Below are 20364 nucleotides of genomic sequence, written 5' to 3'. Positions count from 1 at the left end.
CAGCTAAAACTCCACATGCATCGATATTGTCCCAACTCCAAGTCCCAAAACCTATGTAGCCCAAGTTAACCAAGGCCCAACCCGAACCCAAGCCCAAGTTAATTTGACTTTATAACTCAAAACATGTACTTCCTCCATTTCACAATGTAAGACTTTATAGCATTGTTCATATTCATATATATATTAATGAATCTAAACGCATATATATGTCTAGATTTATTAACATCTATATGAATGTGAGCAATGCTAGAAAGTCCTACAATATGAAATGGAGGGAGTATAAAATAAGCCATCTAGAAAACTACTGGCCCTAACTGAACTGGTGACGTGGCATAATAACTTACACTTCATTTGACGACTTGTTTTTCCAAGTAAAAGAGAAAGAACAGTTCAAACTCTTATAATTTGTTTTCCTTTAACTGAATATGCTCTTTTGGATGAAGTTCATACATCCACATCATAAATCCACCGTCCATTCCTAAATTTCGCAATAACAAGTTATACCAAAGTTGACTTTGACAGGTTCTCGATAATTACTCGTGACATGCAAAAATAAGACTTACTCCTCTGTGCCAAAATAGGCAATAGGCACTTCTCAGCATCTTAAAAGTGATTTTTCAAACGCTTAGGTACATAAACCCATTTTAACAAAATCAAAGCTCGGTTATCTAAAAATCTTTAGAAAATGTTTTTGAAAATGGTCTCAAACACATAAATTTAGTTTCCTTAATACTCAAAACAGTCAAACACAACTTAAAGATGAACAAATTAATGACCCAGTAAACATGAAAAAGGAGGCTGGCAAAAGGCACTCACAATGAAGTTTAAGTCAGAATAAAGCAGCTACATAGTGAAGAATAAAGTGATAAGGATGTGCAAAGATAAGAGGAAAAAACCAAGGAAAAAAAAGGCAAGAATACACATAATTGCAGCTCCAGAGCTAGCTCAGCTAGGAATAAACCAGCTATACAAGGAGAAGGGAGGGAGAGCAAGGAAAAGGGTAGAGCAAAATACAAAAACTAAAAAATCCTGAGAAAGCTAAGGATCCATGCATCTTTAATCTTTTGCCCTTGAGAGAGATATTCTTGGATCATCCAGCCTTATATTGTTCCAAAGATCATATCTAGGGTGAACATTCTTCAAAGATCTAGGGGACATTCAGTTGATAGAAAGAAAAAGGAGGGTGTCTTGTTTGTACCTTAAAGATCATTCTGTGTGCACTTTGCATGCTTAGCAACTTTTATATATTCACCACCAAAAGAAGTGATTAGGACCTTTCTCTCCCCACACACAATTCAAAAGGGAGGGAGAATCTAATTCCGAGGTGATAATAATTTAATCCGAATTGATTCCACCACATGTGTGCCCTAAGCACTGCAGCTTTGCTACCCCCTGCTGCTAAAGAAAGACTCAGCAATTTTTCTTTCTAGGCAGGGAGAATGTTGTGCAGTGTGAGGACAACACAACCTCACTACTCATCAGTAGCTCTCTTGATTCTAAGCATGCATGCATGCACAATTGCACACCCAACATCTAATTCAGAGACCACCAGAAAGAAAGAAAGAAAAAAAAAGTTTCAGGATCCAAAGCTTTGGGGTTAAGTGGGCCTGAGGACAGGTAGTAATATCTTTGCACACCCCAAGGTGAGCTGATCAGCTGATGCAGTAGGTGCCAAACTCAAAATCATGCATGCAGATGGCCAATGATACATAAGAATCTCTCTCTATCTCTCTATCTCATCTGATAACATCTTGTTGTACCTATATCCTAATTCCTAAATAACTAAACTAAGACTCTGGTTGGGGAGCCTTAAATTCTAAGAAACAACAGGAGGAAATCCAGCTGGTAAGAATCTGGAGAAGCCAGGTAAAACCAGCTTATGACTTTTAGATCATTTTCTGGATTTTACAACTGTAACTTCTTATAATCTGAAAAAAAAAACTGAACTATTTGAAAGAGTTTTTAATTGTGGGAGAAGTTGTAGCTGCCAAAAACTCCTCAAACATGCCTTGACAATAGGTGCGCATGTTAATTTAGTAATTATCACTTTAATCAGGGCAGTTTAATTTTATATTCACTTCATGATCTGACCAAAAGTGAAAGTTAGATAATTACTCCTGTCCCCTTAATCTGGTATAGTAGTATGTTCCATGGTTGCATGCATGCTAGGTTTGACAAAACTTGAGAGCCTGCAAAATTGCAATGCTGCTTCTGCTTCTGCTGGTGGTGCACATTTCCAGGAAGCATTAGATGATTGGTTTATTGGTGTGGTCATGGGGTGTTATCATTAGGACATGCACTGTGGTCAACTCTTAGGGCACAATCATACTCAACCCCCCTCTCTGATACAGACAAACCCACTATATACTCCTCTGCAACAGTCTAATATAATACTGTTACTTTTGCTACTATAATAATTTGTGCCTAATTAAGCTGGGCATGGATTATCATTTTTTTAGTTTCTCAGTTAGCAGCAAGTAAATGAGATGGATGTTTTTTTTTTAGAAAAAAAGTTCAGTTAGCAGCAAGTAAATAATTATGTTTGTTTGTGGTTGGGAATTTTTACCGGTTAATTACGTGGCGTGTTTCAGACCACCAGAGATTGGGTATCTGTCTGGGTGTTGGCTTCTGTCTACAGGTTTGTCATGGTTTCTGTCCTGTTAACATCAAAGGCAACAGAAAAGTATGGGCATTTTGGGTTTCGCCATGGCTACTAGTATTTGCTACTAGTAGATTACAGATCTATTTCCTACTATTATTAATTACATATGCTAGTGTCAGGGTTTCGTAAAAGAAATTATGTTTAAAATGATCTAAAAATACAGTAATATTTTCTTGGCTTAGTCTGTGTTTTTTTCCTCTCTTAATTTTCTATAATGGAAATCGTTACATTTCCAGCTATCTCTGAGTTTTGTTTCTGTTGGGGGATGAAAATTGGACATTATTTGGTTTAGTTGTTAACATTAACATTCACTCGTTTGGAATCCTGTTGTGCGAGTCTGACAGCTTAACTTCCAAGTTTGGCTAAAGATTTTGCACTTGTGATATGTTAAATGTGAGTTTTTTTATATAAATCTGAACTCTTGTTTTACTGTTACATGCATGATCCATCTGAACAATGTCAGCTTTCTATAATGCCAATAACTTTAGTTGTAATACGCAATTGTGTTTAATTTATGTACATATGTAGTGTAAACATGTATTACATCAGTTTATCTTGGTAGAGAAAAACATAAATAGATTAATTTACTCTGTGCATATATATATATATATAGCAGTAGTTATGACCTGTGATCAAGTCATGAATGGCTCTCCGACAATAGAATTGATATATATTAGGACACTGCTTATGCATGCATGAGGAATAAATACACAGCACAAGAGTTTTGTGAATACATATATACAGCCCATGAGTGCATTAAGTTAAGTGTCAAACTCCATTTTTCTTTGTTATTATTTTAGTAATTTGCTTATCTCTTTCTCTCTCTATACCTGTATGGCTCTCTGTCCATCCTGACAAAAGAAATGAGAGAGAAGAGAAAAGACTATCATTTTTTTGCAGTTTAAAACAAAAGAAAATCACAGTGGAGGCATGCTCGTGCTGCTCCCTGACACACCACAGTCTCTCTCTCTCTCTCTCATTTCTCTCTCCCTCTGAATGAAGTAAGCTTGGATTCCTGATAGTGCAAGCAAAGCAAAGCACCAGACATATTGCCTAATTTCTCTCTTCTTTTTTTTTTCATTTCACATTCTCACTCATCAGTGTCTCTTCTTCCATCTCTTCATCTCTTTTCTCTTGATTACAACAAGTACTACTTCTACACCACATGCAAGATGCAAGCACTGAAAAATATAAGCTCAGAACATCATCTCATCTCATCTCTCATCCTTCTTGCTCTAGCCTTTGCTGAGCTTCAGACTTTCAGTTTCCCCTACCTAGCTTGCTTTCTTCTTCATCCTGTCTCTCTCTCTCTAAGTTTACTCTCTCTCTCTCTCTCTAGATCTATGTCTAGCTAATAAGCTCCTCCATAACCATAAGTACATGTGAGCTCCAAGTTTCTTTTCTCTTGTTAATAATTTTTTTATGTCCTCCACTTGGGTTGTTGTTGGTGGAGGTAGTAGTAGAGTGCCCTAGCAATAGCACCCTATAGCACCCTGGTCACTTCATTCACTCACTGCAATGGTGGTGGAAGCTGCAAAACACTGAACCCCTTGCCCCTTTCTTTGTCCTCTCTCCCTGATTACCCCCCTTGACACCACACCACAACAACAAGCTTGCCCCTTGCTAGCTTTTGCTTTTGGTCTCTTCCCTTCTCTCTCTCTCTCTCTCTCTCTCTCTCCTGTCTGTCTCTCATGCTCAAACAAGTTCAGGGAAGTGAAGAAAAAACATAGCTGTAGCTACTAGCTGTATGTGGTCTCACACACAAAAGAAAAAAACACAGAAACATCTGTGCATGCATGGGAGCTGAGCCTGATCTCCTCTTCCTCCTTCCTTAGCTTATAGTAGTAGCCATTGTTGCTGTGTCTGTCAAGGGGAGGAGAAGAGGTATGGATGTGTGTGTGTGTCTTTGTGTTGTCTGAAACTCTGAATATAATGTAGTGTTGTGTGTTTTGTGGGCTGGTCCATACAGTATACATACAAGGTAGTAGATAGATACATTTAGTCCACAGAGGAAAAAAAGGCTAGCACTCACAAGTGGTGGTGGTATTGTTGGTGTGTGGTAAAGTTGTAAAAACTTGCATTTATTCACCACAAGGCAAAAAAAGAAAAAACACAAGCTCACTGTTCATTTCATCCTTCCATCCACCAGGTACTAGTGATTAGCTGCTAGGTTAGGTTAAGCTTCTCCTTCCTTCCTTCCTTCTTCTTCTGATCTTGTTTTGCATGGGGAAGAGCCCAAGAAAGGAAGGAGAGAGCCTAGAAGAAACAATAAGCTTCTATCTATTTTATATTTACATACATGTTTATATATAAAGTAGTACTTTATTTGGTAGTGTAATTTAATTACATCTCCATCTTGGGGTTTGCAAGTAGTAGTAGTAGTAGTATCTTGTTGATAAGGTCCCCAAGATCCCTCCCACAACACCACACCATGCACCTCTCTCAGCTTATTTAGCTTAGCTCCCCTTTTTGTTCTCCACTTCCTCTCTCTCTCTCCTCTCTTTGTTTAGTGGCTTGTGTTGAGAGTCCCAAGAAACACTGAATTTTGTTGCATCCTTGTGGGTTTTAGGTGACCATTGGCCTTTTCCCCCCTTTGATCTCTCATGGTTTCCATTCTGCAGCTGCAGACAAGAACAGAAGCATCACCAGCATCATCAGCATCAGCAGCAGCAACAAGGATCTTTGCAGTGAGGAGGCAGCAACAAGAACAAGAAGGAGAAGAGGAAGAGGAGTTTGAGTTTCAAGAACGGATGGATCTCTCCGGGGCGCAAGGCGAGCTCCCGATCCCAATGCACGCCTCCGCCGCCGCGTCGCCATTCGCCGGCATGGGCGCGCACGGCGGCGCAGGCGGTGGACATGTCGTGGAGCTTCACCGCCATGAGCATGTGGGTAACAATGGGCAGGCGATGGCGATGGCGTCACCGCCGCCGACGAATGTTGCGGTGGCGGCGGAGCAGGAGGGCTCGCCGGTGGCGGGGAAGAAGCGGGGCGGCATGGCGGTGGTGGGTGGTGGTGGTGGGGTGGCGGTGAAGTACAGGGAGTGCTTGAAGAACCACGCGGCGGCCATCGGCGGCAACGCCACCGACGGGTGCGGCGAGTTCATGCCCAGCGGCGAGGAGGGCTCGCTGGAGGCGCTCAAGTGCTCGGCCTGCGGCTGCCACCGCAACTTCCACCGCAAGGAGGCCGACGACCTCGACGCCGACAGCTGCGCCGCCGCCCTCCGCGCCGCCGCCGGCCGCCACCACCACCTCCTCGGCCCCGCCCTGCCGCACCACCACCACAAGAACGGCGGCGGCCTCCTCGTCGCCGGCGGCGACCCCTACGGCGCCGCCTACGCCGCGGCGCGCGCGCTCCCGCCACCGCCGCCGCCGCCGCCGCCGCCGCCGCCGCACGGCCACCACCACCACCACCAGATCATCATGCCGCTCAACATGATCCACACGTCGGAGTCCGACGAGATGGACGTCAGCGGCGGCGGCGGCGGCGGGGGACGCGGCGGCGGGTCGTCGTCGTCGTCGAAGAAGCGGTTCCGCACCAAGTTCACGGCGGAGCAGAAGGCGCGGATGCTGGAGTTCGCGGAGCGCGTGGGGTGGCGCCTCCAGAAGCTCGACGACGCCATGGTGCACCACTTCTGCCAGGAGATCGGCGTCAAGCGCCGCGTCCTCAAGGTCTGGATGCACAACAACAAGCACAACCTCGCCAAGAAGCCGCTACCCTCCTCGCCGCCGCCGCCGCCGCAGATTCCTCCCATGTCCATGCCGCCCTCGCCGCCGCCAATGCCGATGCCGATGCCGCCGTCGCCGCCGCAGCTCAAGCTGGAGTGACCTAGCATTGCCATTTCACTGTTCCATCGAAGAAGAGAGAAAAGAGGAAAAAAAAACTTAAGTTATTTATCATCTTTTTTTTTCTTGGAATTTTTTTTTCCTTTTGTCATAATGTAGGGGAGCAAGCATGAGATGAGGGGAGAACATGCATCATAGGTGAACTGAATTTTCGAATTTTTTTTTCTCTCTGAATTTCCTGAGCTTGATTTTTTTTTCTTGTTAATTTTCTTGGTTGGTGTCTCTGACTTAAAGTCTAGCAAGTGCATGCTTGATGATCTGAGCATTGAGTTGTTATGGATCAGAGGGTGTATTAAAGAATTAATTTTATCTGACTCTTTTGTTTAATTCCTCTTCTATCATTTCTGAAAATGCCTGTGCCCTTGGACTAATGTGCATGTTGAGATGACAGAGATGATGATGATGCAAAATATACAAATCCCAAGCTTCTTCTCATGGAGTTGTATCTTTCAGGCTCACTGTTCATGACATGATTTTGGATGCATCCATCCATGCTTAATCTGCAGCATGCTGTCGGTGATGTTACTGTGGCCTTCATGTCTGATCATCTCACCAGCAAAATTAAAGGAGTCAAGACTGAAGAAATTAAGAAGGGAGTGTGATGACAGTGATACATGATTCAGAGAGAAAATTGCCCCCCATTTCTTGGAGCAATTTTTGTAAATACACACAAACACACACTCCTATATGGGAATTTGGCTTTGGTTTGGATTGGCCCAAACCAATCAATCATTCTTTGGGGGGGCCTTGTAGGAGTGCAGGGGGGCAGGGGAGCATGTGGCAAACGAATCAAAAATAAGTTTGGGTTGTTGTGGCTGGCTCTTAGGGGGAAAGAAATCAAATAAATTTAGTTAACATTTGGATGGATGGATCATCCATCGCATTGCCATTTTTTTATCCAATTATATATGTTTTAGATCAAAGGCCAACGGCCCGGCTTTTATAGAAAGCCAAAACGGCACCAGGTTATATATATGTAGAATCAGGCTCATGCACACATCCGCGAATGCGCCTTCAAAATTCAACAACATGAGGTTTCATCTAGAGATTTCTTAGAAAAGTAACCCATTTTTTCCCATGTCGTACGTATCACATAGTCGCGGTTTGAATTTTGCAACCATTTTGGTTCGAATATTGTGAAACAACTAAACCTGACAACTTTTGAAGCATCAGGGCACTAGATACTCAGTTTCACCCGAAAAAAACAAAGCATCAAAAATATTTTATGAATAAAACTTTTATATTCGTGTCCTTAAGTTAAAAGTCAATGCTAGAAAAATGAACTACCATGAAAATGAACTATAAAATTAAATCTTAAAATTCAAATTTTAGCTATAGCCGATAAGCCAGCAAGAAGACAATACCACACCTTTGCTTCTATTTAGGGACATATTATATAAATTAATTACCGAAGGGAGTAGTATAAGGGTGTGTTTAGTTCACACCAAAATTGAAAGTTTGTTTGAAATTGAAACGATGTGATGGAAAGTTGAAAGTTTGTGTGTAAAAAAGTTTTGATGTGATAAAAAGGTTTGAAGTTTGAAGAAAAATTTTACAACTAAACACGGCGTAAATTTCACAACGTGATATATAACTGCAGGTTTTGGGACAGTGAGTACCATGTCAAATGATGTGTGCTTGGGTTTTAGCAGCAACAGGGTGTAGCATAGCATGCATGCGTCTCCTGCTCTCAATATGTTTAATTGGTGCCAATGTACACTCACAGTACTTGTGATTAGGTCCGTACTTTGTTTTGCCTCCTGCCATGCAAAATATAATGTCAGGCGTGATTTATTTCGCTAACCCTGCCTGCAAATTGTTCCCAGCATTTATCGTGGATTGTACAGATTATTCGGTGATTTTTAGCGGTGAGAATATGCAGAGATCTAATTCCGCGGCAGTTTCTGGTGAGTGGTCCTCTGATCCGTTGAATTAATCGAGAAATCGCTGTGCTGTCTGTAAGGAGTACTGGGGAAAATTTTGATTTTGATTTTCAAACATGATATATGTGGTCCAATTGAGAATATGTGAGCCCAAATTTGATGCTTTAGAATTTTCCAGGTTGCAGCCTTTGAAAATGGGGTTTTTACGGTTTTGCCGATAAAGAGGGGTGTTTATGAAAATTCCAGATAAACCGCAATGGTTATTCGCAAAATTCCTGTGAAATTTCTTCACTTCTTTTATAACAAGAGCTAGATTTTGACATTCCTGTTTTCTGATCAACTAACTGAACTCTGATCTGTCAATTTCAGAAATTCTTCTCATGTTCTACAACCGCTGAATTAAGACGGCTTGTATGCTCACATCCTTCAACTAGAGTTCAACGGATCCAAAGGCACTTCAAGGGGTAAGTAATTTGCATCCACCATTACATATCCAAAAGAATCAATATCCCATGAGGTCCATAGAAGAACATATATTTCGTGAGGTCCATAGAAGAACATATATACAATTGATAATCGCGTATGGAAATATGATTTGGAATTTCTTTAATTTGCAACAAACACCGAAAAAAAGAAGAACCCATCTTTGTTGGATACTACCTCCGTCCCAGAATGTCTAAGTGCATATCTAGATATGGCCAATACAATTTACAACTGGGGTAGTAACTATTTAGAAAAAAAAACATTTTGGTCATTTAAGAGATTCCATATATTCTTTTATGCTACAATAGCTATCGAATTAGAATCCTTGCTTCCACAATAATGACACAGCGAGAGGGAGCAAGCAACTATAGTAAGCAAGGCTGTGTTTAGTTCACACCAAAATTAGAAGTTTGGTTGAAATTGGAACGATGTAACGGAAAAGTTAGAAGTTTGTGTGTAGGAAAGTTTTGATGCGATGGAAAAATTGGAAGTTTGAAAAAAAAAACTTTGAAACTAAACACGGCGCAAGGTGATTGCTCGAAGCAGGGATCTGCAAACGGCAGCAGCCATGCCTATGCCTCCTGTGTTGTGTTGTTGTGTGCCATGCATGCAGACATGTCATCTGAATATCGTCCAGCAAATGCTGCCATGCTGGCAGCTTCTTGGCTTGGGTGCTGTAGTGGTAGGCTGTAGCTCCGTGTTGTTGCTGCCGATGTGCTCCCATCCGATGCATCGTCAGAGATTTCAGACACATATGGGATGGGCTCAGCAGCCTTTTTAGCTCCCCTGTTTAATCTGCAAAATGGGATTTATAGTGCTCCAATGGGAGTAGAATGCTGGACCTGCTTATTTCGGGAAAATATACTGTGAAAACAACGTGTGTGTGTGTGTGTATATATATATATAGTGGAAACTAGAAAACTATCGTTGAATCGAAAAATAGGCGCCTGTGATTCGTCCACATCATCACGAGTAAAAATTCAACTCGCAGATTTACTCGTGGACGAATCTGGAACGTCTATTTTTCGATCCAACGGTAATTTATAAGTTTCCACTTCATATTTGGTTTGCGCTATATATTTTCCACTTATTTTAGCCTTGGTGGTAAGCTCAACTTATTTTCAATTTTAGAGCTTTGCGTTTAGAATTAATTTGGGGTTTTTCGTCACTTTTGCGGCTCATCCTTTATTAGATTTTGGACCGCCAATAATAGATGTATAATACTAGTTTTTACATTAAAATTACTTTGAGTAGTGGGTTTGACAAAACTAAATATAATTTGAAAAGATCAGTGTTAGGGATTTAAAATCTATAGTTTTATGATGATTTTATTATTAAATTTGTAGTTTTTGCGATACTCTGTCTTAAATCTATATAGTTTTGTAATAAATTTACTGCTATATGTTACATATTGCCTTCAACTATAGTTTCACTATAGTTTGGTTGGAATATCTGTAGTTTATGAAATTTTCTTAATTATTTTCTGTTACTTCTATCACATGTTGATTTATAACACAACAGCCAAAAATAAAAAATGCCTTCCAAGGAGCATTTTGTGTTGCGTTCTTTGAATTAAAATTTATGGAACAGTGCCAATAGTGCAGTACAGCCAAGATTCCACTGCATACTTGAGAAACCCTAGTCCAGTTAGGATTGAACCAAAGTAGGATCAGTAGCACAACTTTTTACTTCTAGAGATCATATCCATCAGTAAAATTCAGTTAAAAACACACATTAATCACTAATACACTTACTAATCAAACAGACATAACCAAAACAAATCCAACTGTTCCCTTCCTCCCTGCAAAATCTGCAATTGAAACCAAACAAAGCAAAAGGTAGAACAAAACAGCTGTAGCACTGCAGGATGAAAAAGAAGGGGCATGCATGCAGCTGAAGAATATGAGACGAGATGGAATGATCACCAAAGAGAGCTTGGTCAGGCAGCAGGGCCAAATAACCATTATGGCTGGCGCCCTTGGTCTGATGAATGTCTGTCTTTCTTTGCGAGCATTGCAAAGAAAACACTTGCCTTCTTCCATTCCATTCCATATCATGGTTTTCAGAAGGGTAGCTCCATGACTTGCTGCAGTTCCAGCGCATGCATGTGTGTCAGTGCTGCTGTTAGAAAGAAAAAAAATTTAGTGGTTGCTGGCAAGGCAAGCCATCAGAATATCAGATCATCAGGAGTCCCATGTTCTTGGCATCATAACACCATCAGCTGCTCTCTGTAATTTCATTGTCCAGTTTGTGTGCCAAAATTTTTTTAAGTATACCGACACACATTTGAAGTATTAAATGTAGACTAATAACAAAACAAATTACAGATTCCGCCTGTAAACTGCGAGATGAATTTTTAAGCCTAATTAATCCGTTATTAGCAAATGTTTACTGTATCATAACATTATCAAATCATGGCGTAATTAGGCTCAAAAGATTCGTCTCGCAATTTATATGCAAACTGTGTAATTGATTTTTTTCGTCCACATTTAATGCTCCATACATGTGTCTAAACATTTGATGTGATGGAATTTTTGGAAGTTTGAAGGTAACTAAATTCTGCCACATGTATACTAGTAGTACTAGTAGCATTTTTCAGTGTGTGTGTTTTACTTTTGGGATGGATGATGAAAGGGAAATTGGAAAGATGTAACAGAAAAGTTGGAAGTTTGTATGTGTAGGAAAGTTTGATGTGACGAAAAAGTTAGAAGTTTGAAGAAAAAAGTTAGAATCTAAACAGGGCCAAAATCAAGATGACAGGAAGGTAGGAGCGTACTACTAGCTATTGCTCCCTCTGTTTTCATACTGTAAGTCGTTTTAACTTTTTTTTTCCTACATTTGATGTGACAGGGTGAAAAGTTTTTGCGTGGAAACAAAACAGGGCCTAAGTTTGACCAAGTTTAAAGAAAAATTTAATAAAATCTACAACACAAAATTAGTTCCATCAAAACTAACATTTAATATATGTTTGTTTTGTGTTAAAAATATTGCCAAATTTTCCCATAAACTTGGTCAAACTTAAAGAAGTTTGTCTATGGAAAAAAGTCAAAACAATTTATAATATAAAACGGAGGGAGTAGTTTCGAGAAATCATCTAAGGTAAAAGAAAATCACTTGCATGATGTTTTTTTCACATGGTGATACATATGCAAGTTATAGGTGGTGTTTGAATCTCCTGAGGATGAAGATGAAGATCCTGAGGATGAAGATGAAGATAAAGATTAAGTGTTTCACGCAAAACGAGATGCTAATAACGTGTGCTTAATTGAGTTTTAATTATTACAAACTTAAAAAATGGATTAATCTCATATTTTAGAACAACTTTCATATAGAAAGTTTTCACATAAAATGCACCGTTTAGCAGTTTGAAAAGCGTACCACGAAAATCCAAACATCCGGTTTTGTAGTGGAAACGAACGGGGAATATATCTTCTTCTCTATGCCGTATCCAAGCTATATTTTATGATTAATAAAAACATTTAGTTTTGGACATCAACAGTTAGTCTCTAAAACTTCCTTCAAAAAAGTCTCTAAAATGTAACTTGGACCACTTATTGCAATACACTTGTAAAATCGAATGGTATCATAAGACACCTTCTAGTCATAAATATTTGACGTCTACAGAACATTTAATAAAACTTTTAAAACTTCAACTATGAATGTATGATTTGGTATGCCATCCGTGTATGAGTTGGTTGTTAAGTTTGTTCGCTTTTGAAAATACGAATCTGTTTTTGAGATGGGTTTTAAATTCGTTCTCTTTTGGAAATAGAGGAGGAGTCATATAAGAAATCTCTTTAAAAAAACTTGCATGCTAACTTAAGATGATCAGACTCTTGATTGCATGATTTTCTAGAAAATATATATCCAAACAAATTCTCACAATGAAACTATTATAAAAATTGAAGATGTTTTTTGCTAGTACTTTGGTACGTCATCCGTGTATGAGTAAGTTTTTAAGTTCGTTCGCTTTTAGAAATACATATATGTATTTGAGTCGGTTTTTTAGTTTGTTTGCTTGTGGAAATACATGAGCAGTCATATAAGAAATCTCTTTATAAAACCTTACTTGAGATGATCGAACTTCTAATTGCAGCTCATAATTTTCTAGAATAAATATATATCCAAGCGAATTCTCACAGTAAATTTCACTTTCACCTTAACTAAACCGTATAATAATAATAATAATAATAATAAAATTAAAATAGCCTTCGCCTATTGCAACGCACGGATATTTTTTCTAGTTATCTTGAAATGTTTGGTCGTAATACCATAAAACTGTTATTTTCAAAAAAAATATTCTAATATAAAATTAATGATAAAATTTTTAAAAAGTTTGATCAAATATTATCCCTAATCATCAAATATTTAATTATTACCGAATGGACTAATTTGCTAGCACAATCCAAGATAAAATCTACAGACATGATTTTCATACGTATAACAATCTATTCCTTTCGGTTATCTGCACACAAGAATTTTACACATCCAATCTATTTCTTTTGAGAAAAGAAATACATACTCCCATATGTTCCTCTGTACTAAACTGTTACTCCAGACTCCAGAGAGCATGTGTCCTGCTGAAGGTCGCAACCTCCAATGAGAAGGGGTCTTAAAAACCGCTTTTAAGTGGTAGTCATATTAATTACAGTGTGGATGCAGTAAGCAGAGAGCAGAAAAATAATTGCCCTGATCAGGTGTGCATTCATGTTGGACAGTGACAATTTGGCAGTAAGATTGTTACCTAGGGTGTGTTTAGTTCATTAGATGTAAAGTTTTTAAGTATACGGACCCACATTTAAAATATTAAACGTAGACTAATAATAAAACAAATTACAGATTCCGCATGTAAACTGCTAGACGAATTTATTAAGCCTAATTAATCTGTCATTAGTAAATGTTTAATGTAGCATCACATTGTCAAATCATGGTGTAATTAGGCTCAAAAGATTCGTCTCGCAATTTACATGCAAACTGTGCAATTAGTTTTTTTCCTCGCATTTAATGCCCGATACATGTGTCTAAATATTTTGATGGAACGTTTTTGGCTAAATTTTTTTATCTAAAACAAGGCCATAGCGGTAACTCCATGGAAGCAAGGCAGTAAATGAGCAAAGTGTGTTGCTGCAACAACAACCAACCCCTTCTCCCTTTTTTTAAAAAGGATTAAAATCAAAATTCTGTCCTTCCAAATCAATCTAGATTTTGCTCATCCTAAATTTAAAGGATGCCAATAAGATATCACTTATAGTTCTGTTCAAACAGACCAAAAGAGTCAGAAAGTCTAGAAGTGATCAAAATTTCTGCCCTTGAATTTTGCTCATCCAGGTTATGCATGCTTGAATCATTAACTTAGCAGCAGCGACACATTGCAAATATAAAGTGTACTAATAAGATATCGCTTCAAATTCTGTTCGAAGAGACCAAAAGGCTCTATTTTGAGAGCTTAAGATTATAGGAACAGTTGGTGAGAAGCTAGCTTCTGAAATTTTAAAAAGGTTGGTTTTCTAGTTTCTGGTTTTTACTTCATTTTCAGAATATTATTATTATATGTTCTCATAATTTAGATGACAGTTTAGATTATTTGGGAAACTTCTGATGGACAGAGATTCTAATAAAAGGTACGGCTATCAGAAGCATTCTTAGCACCTACTCCCTCCGTCCAAAAAAAACCCAATCTCATACTAGAATGGGATACATCCTAATACAACAAATCTGGACATAGCGTATGTCCAGATTCGTTGTACTACGATGTGTCCCATCCTATTACGAGGTTAGATTTTTTTTTTTTTGACAGAGGGAGTATGACTGAAAACAACAGACAATGAAGGAAACAGTGCACAATAATTTTAACATCTTCCTAGGGCCTATATGGAAGATCACTAATAGATCTTAGAGTACATGTATCGAACAACAGTAAAGACGAAGAATGACCGGTGCTTGTACCACTCAATCCTTGAATCTCTCATTGAAAGGTAGAGAATATGCGTATGTTGTACTCAAAGTCGTAACTTTGTTTTTCAGAAAACACCCTAGGATATCTGTACATGACCAGTAGCCCTTGCAGCCAGTGTGTTAAACATTTTTTTCAGGGCCACTCATGAAAACAATGTGGACCTCAGCCTCAGTGCCCTTGAGAAGAGTTTCAGACATAGCATGAAATGAAAAAGGAAAAAACCACTCCTTCGGTTTTAAATTGTTTGTCATTTTAAACATTCCTAGCTTTAATCATTAATTTCTAGAATTTCATATGATTTAACAACAAAGTGTTTCTAATGATGGATCTAATAGCATAAATCTTATTATTTGAAATTATACATTTTTTTAGAAATTAATAATCAAATTTAAAATATTTGACTTACGATAAAGCTAAAATAATAAGTAATTTAAAACAGAGGGAGCTTCTTTTCAATCTAAGCCCCGTTCTTTTCAGCTCCTAGATATACTAAATTATAAAAAAATATTTAAATTTTTTGAATACTTTTAAATCGATTTCAACTTTTTAATATTTAAATTATTCATTCATAGCGTTAAAGATTTGTCATAGAGTTAGAATAATCTATCTTCCATCATCTACCATCTAAAACAAACATGTCCTTATAAATGTATATATTTGGAAATTTTAGAAACTTGTTTGTGTTTTCTTCTTTTCCATTATCAAACAAACACTACTCTTATCGCATAAGTAAATTTTCTAATACCTTTTTAAAATGCAACAAAATTATTTAATTCTTGTCCACAATCTAAGGTCCCCATCGGTTGGTCTAGTCTTACTATAAGTCATAACGGCTTATTAGCGATTAAAAAAATAATATGTAAGTAAAACTTTTATATATATGTTCTTAGTGAGTGAAAAGCCAAAGTTGAAAAAAAACTATGTTGAAAAATAATCAAATTCAAAATCAAAATCAAGTTTTAAAATTTAAATTTTAGCTTTGGCTTATAAGCCATGGGGCAAACGATGAGACCCTAAAATGTCTTCATATTTGAAATGAGAGGGGAGTACAAACAGAGAGATGCATTGAATAGCATTTAAGGGTAGAGGAGTAGATAGAAGGGAGAGATCATGAATTCATGATTCATGATAAGAAGATTTTATAACGAGAAGTTTACAGATGCAATGCAGCTGCAGCTGCAAGCAGTGGCCTGCTACTGTGCTGCCATAGCTATCAACCTCAAAAAAAAAAAAAAAAAAAAAAGAGGCCCCACGCTGTAAAACAGTAGTGGTACACATCATGCAAGAAGAATCCAAATCAACCCAGCTGGCTAGCCGGCCTGCCTGTGCCAGTGGCAGGCAGATGGGAACCTGCTGCATTCTGAAATTTTAAGAGCATGCCAACAAAAACAGATGGAGAATTGGAGAGTACTAGCTTAACTATATATATCTTCTAATCTATTTACAATTCTCTACTAAGTAGTACTAGATATAAGTAAAACAAGGAAAAAATATGTACTTGCAACACTTTAAGTGTTCGGTTTGATGCCTTATGTTGCCACCCCACATTTTAGGTATGGCACAAGTTCTTATATACATGTTTTAAGTTGATTGTTATAATCATGGTTAGCCATACTTTTCATTCACATGGCTAACTCTATGCGCCAAAGATTTTTTTTTCGTGTCTAAGGGTTGTTTGGTTGTATGCTTCACTTTACCAACGCGTGCCATATATACCGCAAGTTTTGTGCTAATAAATTGTTAGTCACATGTTAGTCAAACTTTAGGAAGCAAACTGTGTCTATTTATCGTACATATTGTGATTTGCGACATGATAAAAATGTGGCAATAAAACAAAAAATGATTAAGTTGATCAAAATATGCTTGCCAAAGTTGTGGCAAAGTGTGACCAATGTTTTATTTGTCATTCTTGTGGCAAGCTAGCTATAACCTTGAGTGTTTGAGAGGAGAGGATTGGAGAAAATTGAGAAGATACATAAAACGTGGTGAACCATTAACGTACAATTAATTAATTATTAATTATTTTAAACTTTATAACCGAATTAATATAATTTTTAAGGCAACTTTCGTATAAAAACTTTTTGAAAAAACATACAATTTAACAATTAGGTTAACATGCGCGCGAAAAACGAGGGACTTCTCTACTCTTTATCTGCCGAACACAGGTACGTAGTTTTTCAAACTTATAGTGATTAACCAAGCACCCCCATTAACATTTTTTATGAGATTTCGTAGATAAACTAAAAATTTTAAAACATGACATTGCCTGAACTAAAAATTCAAACCGTTTACTTTTCAATCTTAAATTTAGAGTTGTTCTAAATGCAGCATTTTTTTCAAATTCATAAATGGTCTACGAAATTATGATTTTTCTCTCAGTTGCACAAGTAGTATTTGGAATGTATATAAATTTTGTTAGAGTGAAATAAAGGTTAATTGTTTCGTAAAATGATTTTATTTAATTGTAAGCATTACTAATATTATGCAGCCTAATTGTAGTTTATTTCCTTGTCATTGCAAATTTAGAATTCTAATAGGTGGTTTTGTATGACAAGCCGTTGACATTGCAATGTTGTTCATATTCTAGTTAGTTAAAAACACTATCTTTTTTAAGGGGGAGGAGGTTTTACTCTATGTCAAAATGTGATTTACTCCAGCATATAAACTCTCATATGTTGAGCTATAGCTGATAAGGCATAAAAATATAAACAAAGCAACCAAAAGTAAATTATGGGTAAAACTTGTACTGTTATTTACAGTTTACAAGTCGATGCTGAAAATAAACTATAATAAAAATCATCAAAATAAAAAAATATTTTTAATGCATAGCTGATAAGGTAACAAGTAGATGATGTGATGCCTAGTTGTACCTATTCTCTTTGGCAGTTGTTTCAAAACCAGTCACAAAAGCATAATATTTGATCTCTTCGTTCCGCGTTACTTGTCATTCGAACATTCAACTTTTTTTCTTATCATTCTAATATTCCAAAGCAATTTTAGAGATAGTATGTCTTCCATATCTACCAGTCTACCTTTCATCATTACATCTATGCATATTTGCACAATTGTTAATTAAAGTTAATGATGCCTCGGAAAATGATTGTGAAGTTTGCTAGAATGACAAGTGTTATGAAACAAGAGGAGTAGTTATCTCCTCATCTACTTATAGAGTTACGTGCAGTGCTCTAACCTCTAAGCACTTGAGGGGGTGAGATGAGAAGCCAGAGCCCATAAACAACGTAAGATATATAACGGTGGTGGATCCGTGGATGCAGAGATTTTCGGGTATTCCTATAAATACTCATATTTACACATATATACTTAGTTAGACCTAATACTTAATTATTGATGTTTTTTCTCAATAAATCTAATCTTCAAGATTTCTACTCGCACCACTTCTAATCCGGAAGACAACTAGCTATCTCAAATCCCCTAATCCTATATATCCCACCAAACATAAAGGACAACACACTTATATTTGTTGAGTAATTACTCCTCCTCAAAATCCTACATCCGCCACTGTACATAAAATAACTGAACGTTCGATCTTCCGCAACTCAATCAAGGGAGAGAATCGATCGTGCGTGTACAATTGCGTCCACCCCATGTTGGATCCCAACCTTAATTCGAGACAGTGGAGCTATAACATACTCCACCTTCCACCACAACTACACACATGCAACAGAAGAAACCCTGAGACAGATTCAATTCGCTGCAAGAGAATCAATGTCGCAGCATGCACAAACTTATTTGCAAAGCCAGCCAGCCAGCCAACCAATCTCGACGCCCCAGGTAGCAGAACAAGAGGTAGCTGCTAGAGCAAAATGGATGGTAAAATTTTACATCATGTCACATCGAACGTTTGAACACCTGTATAAAGTATTAAATATAGGCTTAAAAAATAACTAATTGTACAGATTGCGACTAATTTGCGACATAAATCTTTTAAGCCTAATTGCTACATGATTTGACAATGTGGTACTGCAGTAAACATTTGCTAATGACGGATTAATTAGGCTTAATAAATTCATCTCGTGATTTATTGATGGATTCTGTCATTAGTTTTTTTATTAGTGCCTGAACACCCTATGGGACACCCTATACAATATCCAATGTGACATGTCAAAACTTTATACCCCTGGATTTAAATACCCCCTGTATCTAGCTAGAGAGACAACTCATAGCTTCAGCTGCTAGCTCGATCCACCTCTCCCATGGCGCCATGGTAGTGTAGTGTGGTCTTCGATTTCGGGCATGTTTAGTTCACATTTTTTTTCTAAAAACATTACATTGAATGTTTGGATACATTCATAAAGTATTAAATATAGATAAAAACAAAAACTAATTGCACAGTTAGAAGGGAAATCGCGAGATTAATCTTTTAAGTCTAATTAGTCTATGATTAGTCATAAATGCTACAGTAACCCACACGTGCTAATGACGGATTAATTAGGCTCAAAAGATTCGTCTTGCGGTTTTCAGGCGAATTATGAAATTAGTTTTCTCATTTATGTCCAAAAACCTCTTCTAATATCTGTTCAAACGTTCGATGTGACACCTAAAAATTTTTTTTTCCCAGGCTAAACATTCAACCATGGCTCGGATCCATGCGTCTCAGCTACAGCATCAGCAGCAGATGCAGCTAGCTAGCAGAGATCGAGCAGCGTGGTGTCAAATCGGATCGATGCACGCTGATCGACCTGTCACTCACCAATTCACCGTCATCAGTAGATGGAGCTACTACTACGCTGCTGCTAGCGCACGTGAAGCAGAGCGTACTACGTTTCCTCCGCGGCAGCAAAGACAGCAACCACGACAAAAATCTTCAGAGTTAAGTAGTGTGTGATGAGGCTGCCATGGCCATAGGACTGTAGCAGCATGCAGCCATAGTAGTAGGAGAGATGTTGTTGGTTGCTAGGCATATGCAAAGCTTATCCGTCAGTGCAACCAGACAGCTTAGCTAGCTTTGCTGCCTTTTGGGATGATGAGAGAGAGAGAAGCACACTACTAGCTGCATGACCTTGCCCTTTTGCTGCTTTTCTTGTTGCTACAGTAACAGTACATCTTTTGCTCATCTCATCTGATCCCATCGTGTAGTGAGTGCTGGATTTTTTACACTCTACACCCTTTTTCAAATATTTATTCTATAGATAGATCTCTGAAAAACCTTATTTGCAGAAATGGTTTCATAACTTGGTGCTGGTGTCTTTGGCGCGAAGGTTAAACATCTCAACATCAACATGATCTTTGAACCGAGCACGTACACGCTTCCCTAGCCACTAAGGGTCCATACGCTTGCTAAGGTTGATGCCTATATCATTAGCATCGATCTTCCCCGCTCATCATCACGTCTTAATCCAAATAGTTTTAGAAAAGGAGGAAATGAAACAAATTACCTTGTTGTGTCAATTTTCGCGTGAAATCCGATATCAAATCAAAATAATTTAAAGGAGGAAATGAAGGAGGGGGCCGTACCCTTATCCCCATATTGAGTTTCAAAATTAAAAGTAAATTTGGGAGAAATAAATCAGTATATGT

At 38.0% G+C, this 20364-nt stretch overlaps 1 protein-coding gene across 1 annotated transcript; it reads left to right on the top strand.

Annotated features, from left to right (window-relative positions):
- Window positions 1-4837: 4837 nt before the first annotated feature.
- On the top strand, window positions 4838-7241 carry LOC127753774 (zinc-finger homeodomain protein 4). The gene has a single exon (XM_052279198.1). The coding sequence runs from the start codon at window positions 5266-5268 to the stop codon at window positions 6484-6486; it is 1221 nt and encodes a 406-aa protein (XP_052135158.1). The 5' UTR covers window positions 4838-5265; the 3' UTR covers window positions 6487-7241.
- Window positions 7242-20364: the final 13123 nt, after the last annotated feature.

The sequence above is a fragment of the Oryza glaberrima genome, chromosome 11, assembly GCF_000147395.1.
Source record: "Oryza glaberrima chromosome 11, OglaRS2, whole genome shotgun sequence".
Classification (NCBI taxonomy): Eukaryota; Viridiplantae; Streptophyta; class Magnoliopsida; order Poales; family Poaceae; genus Oryza; species Oryza glaberrima.
The sequence above is the reverse complement of the archived record's forward strand: the minus strand, read 5'-3'. Positions and strand labels throughout refer to the sequence as shown.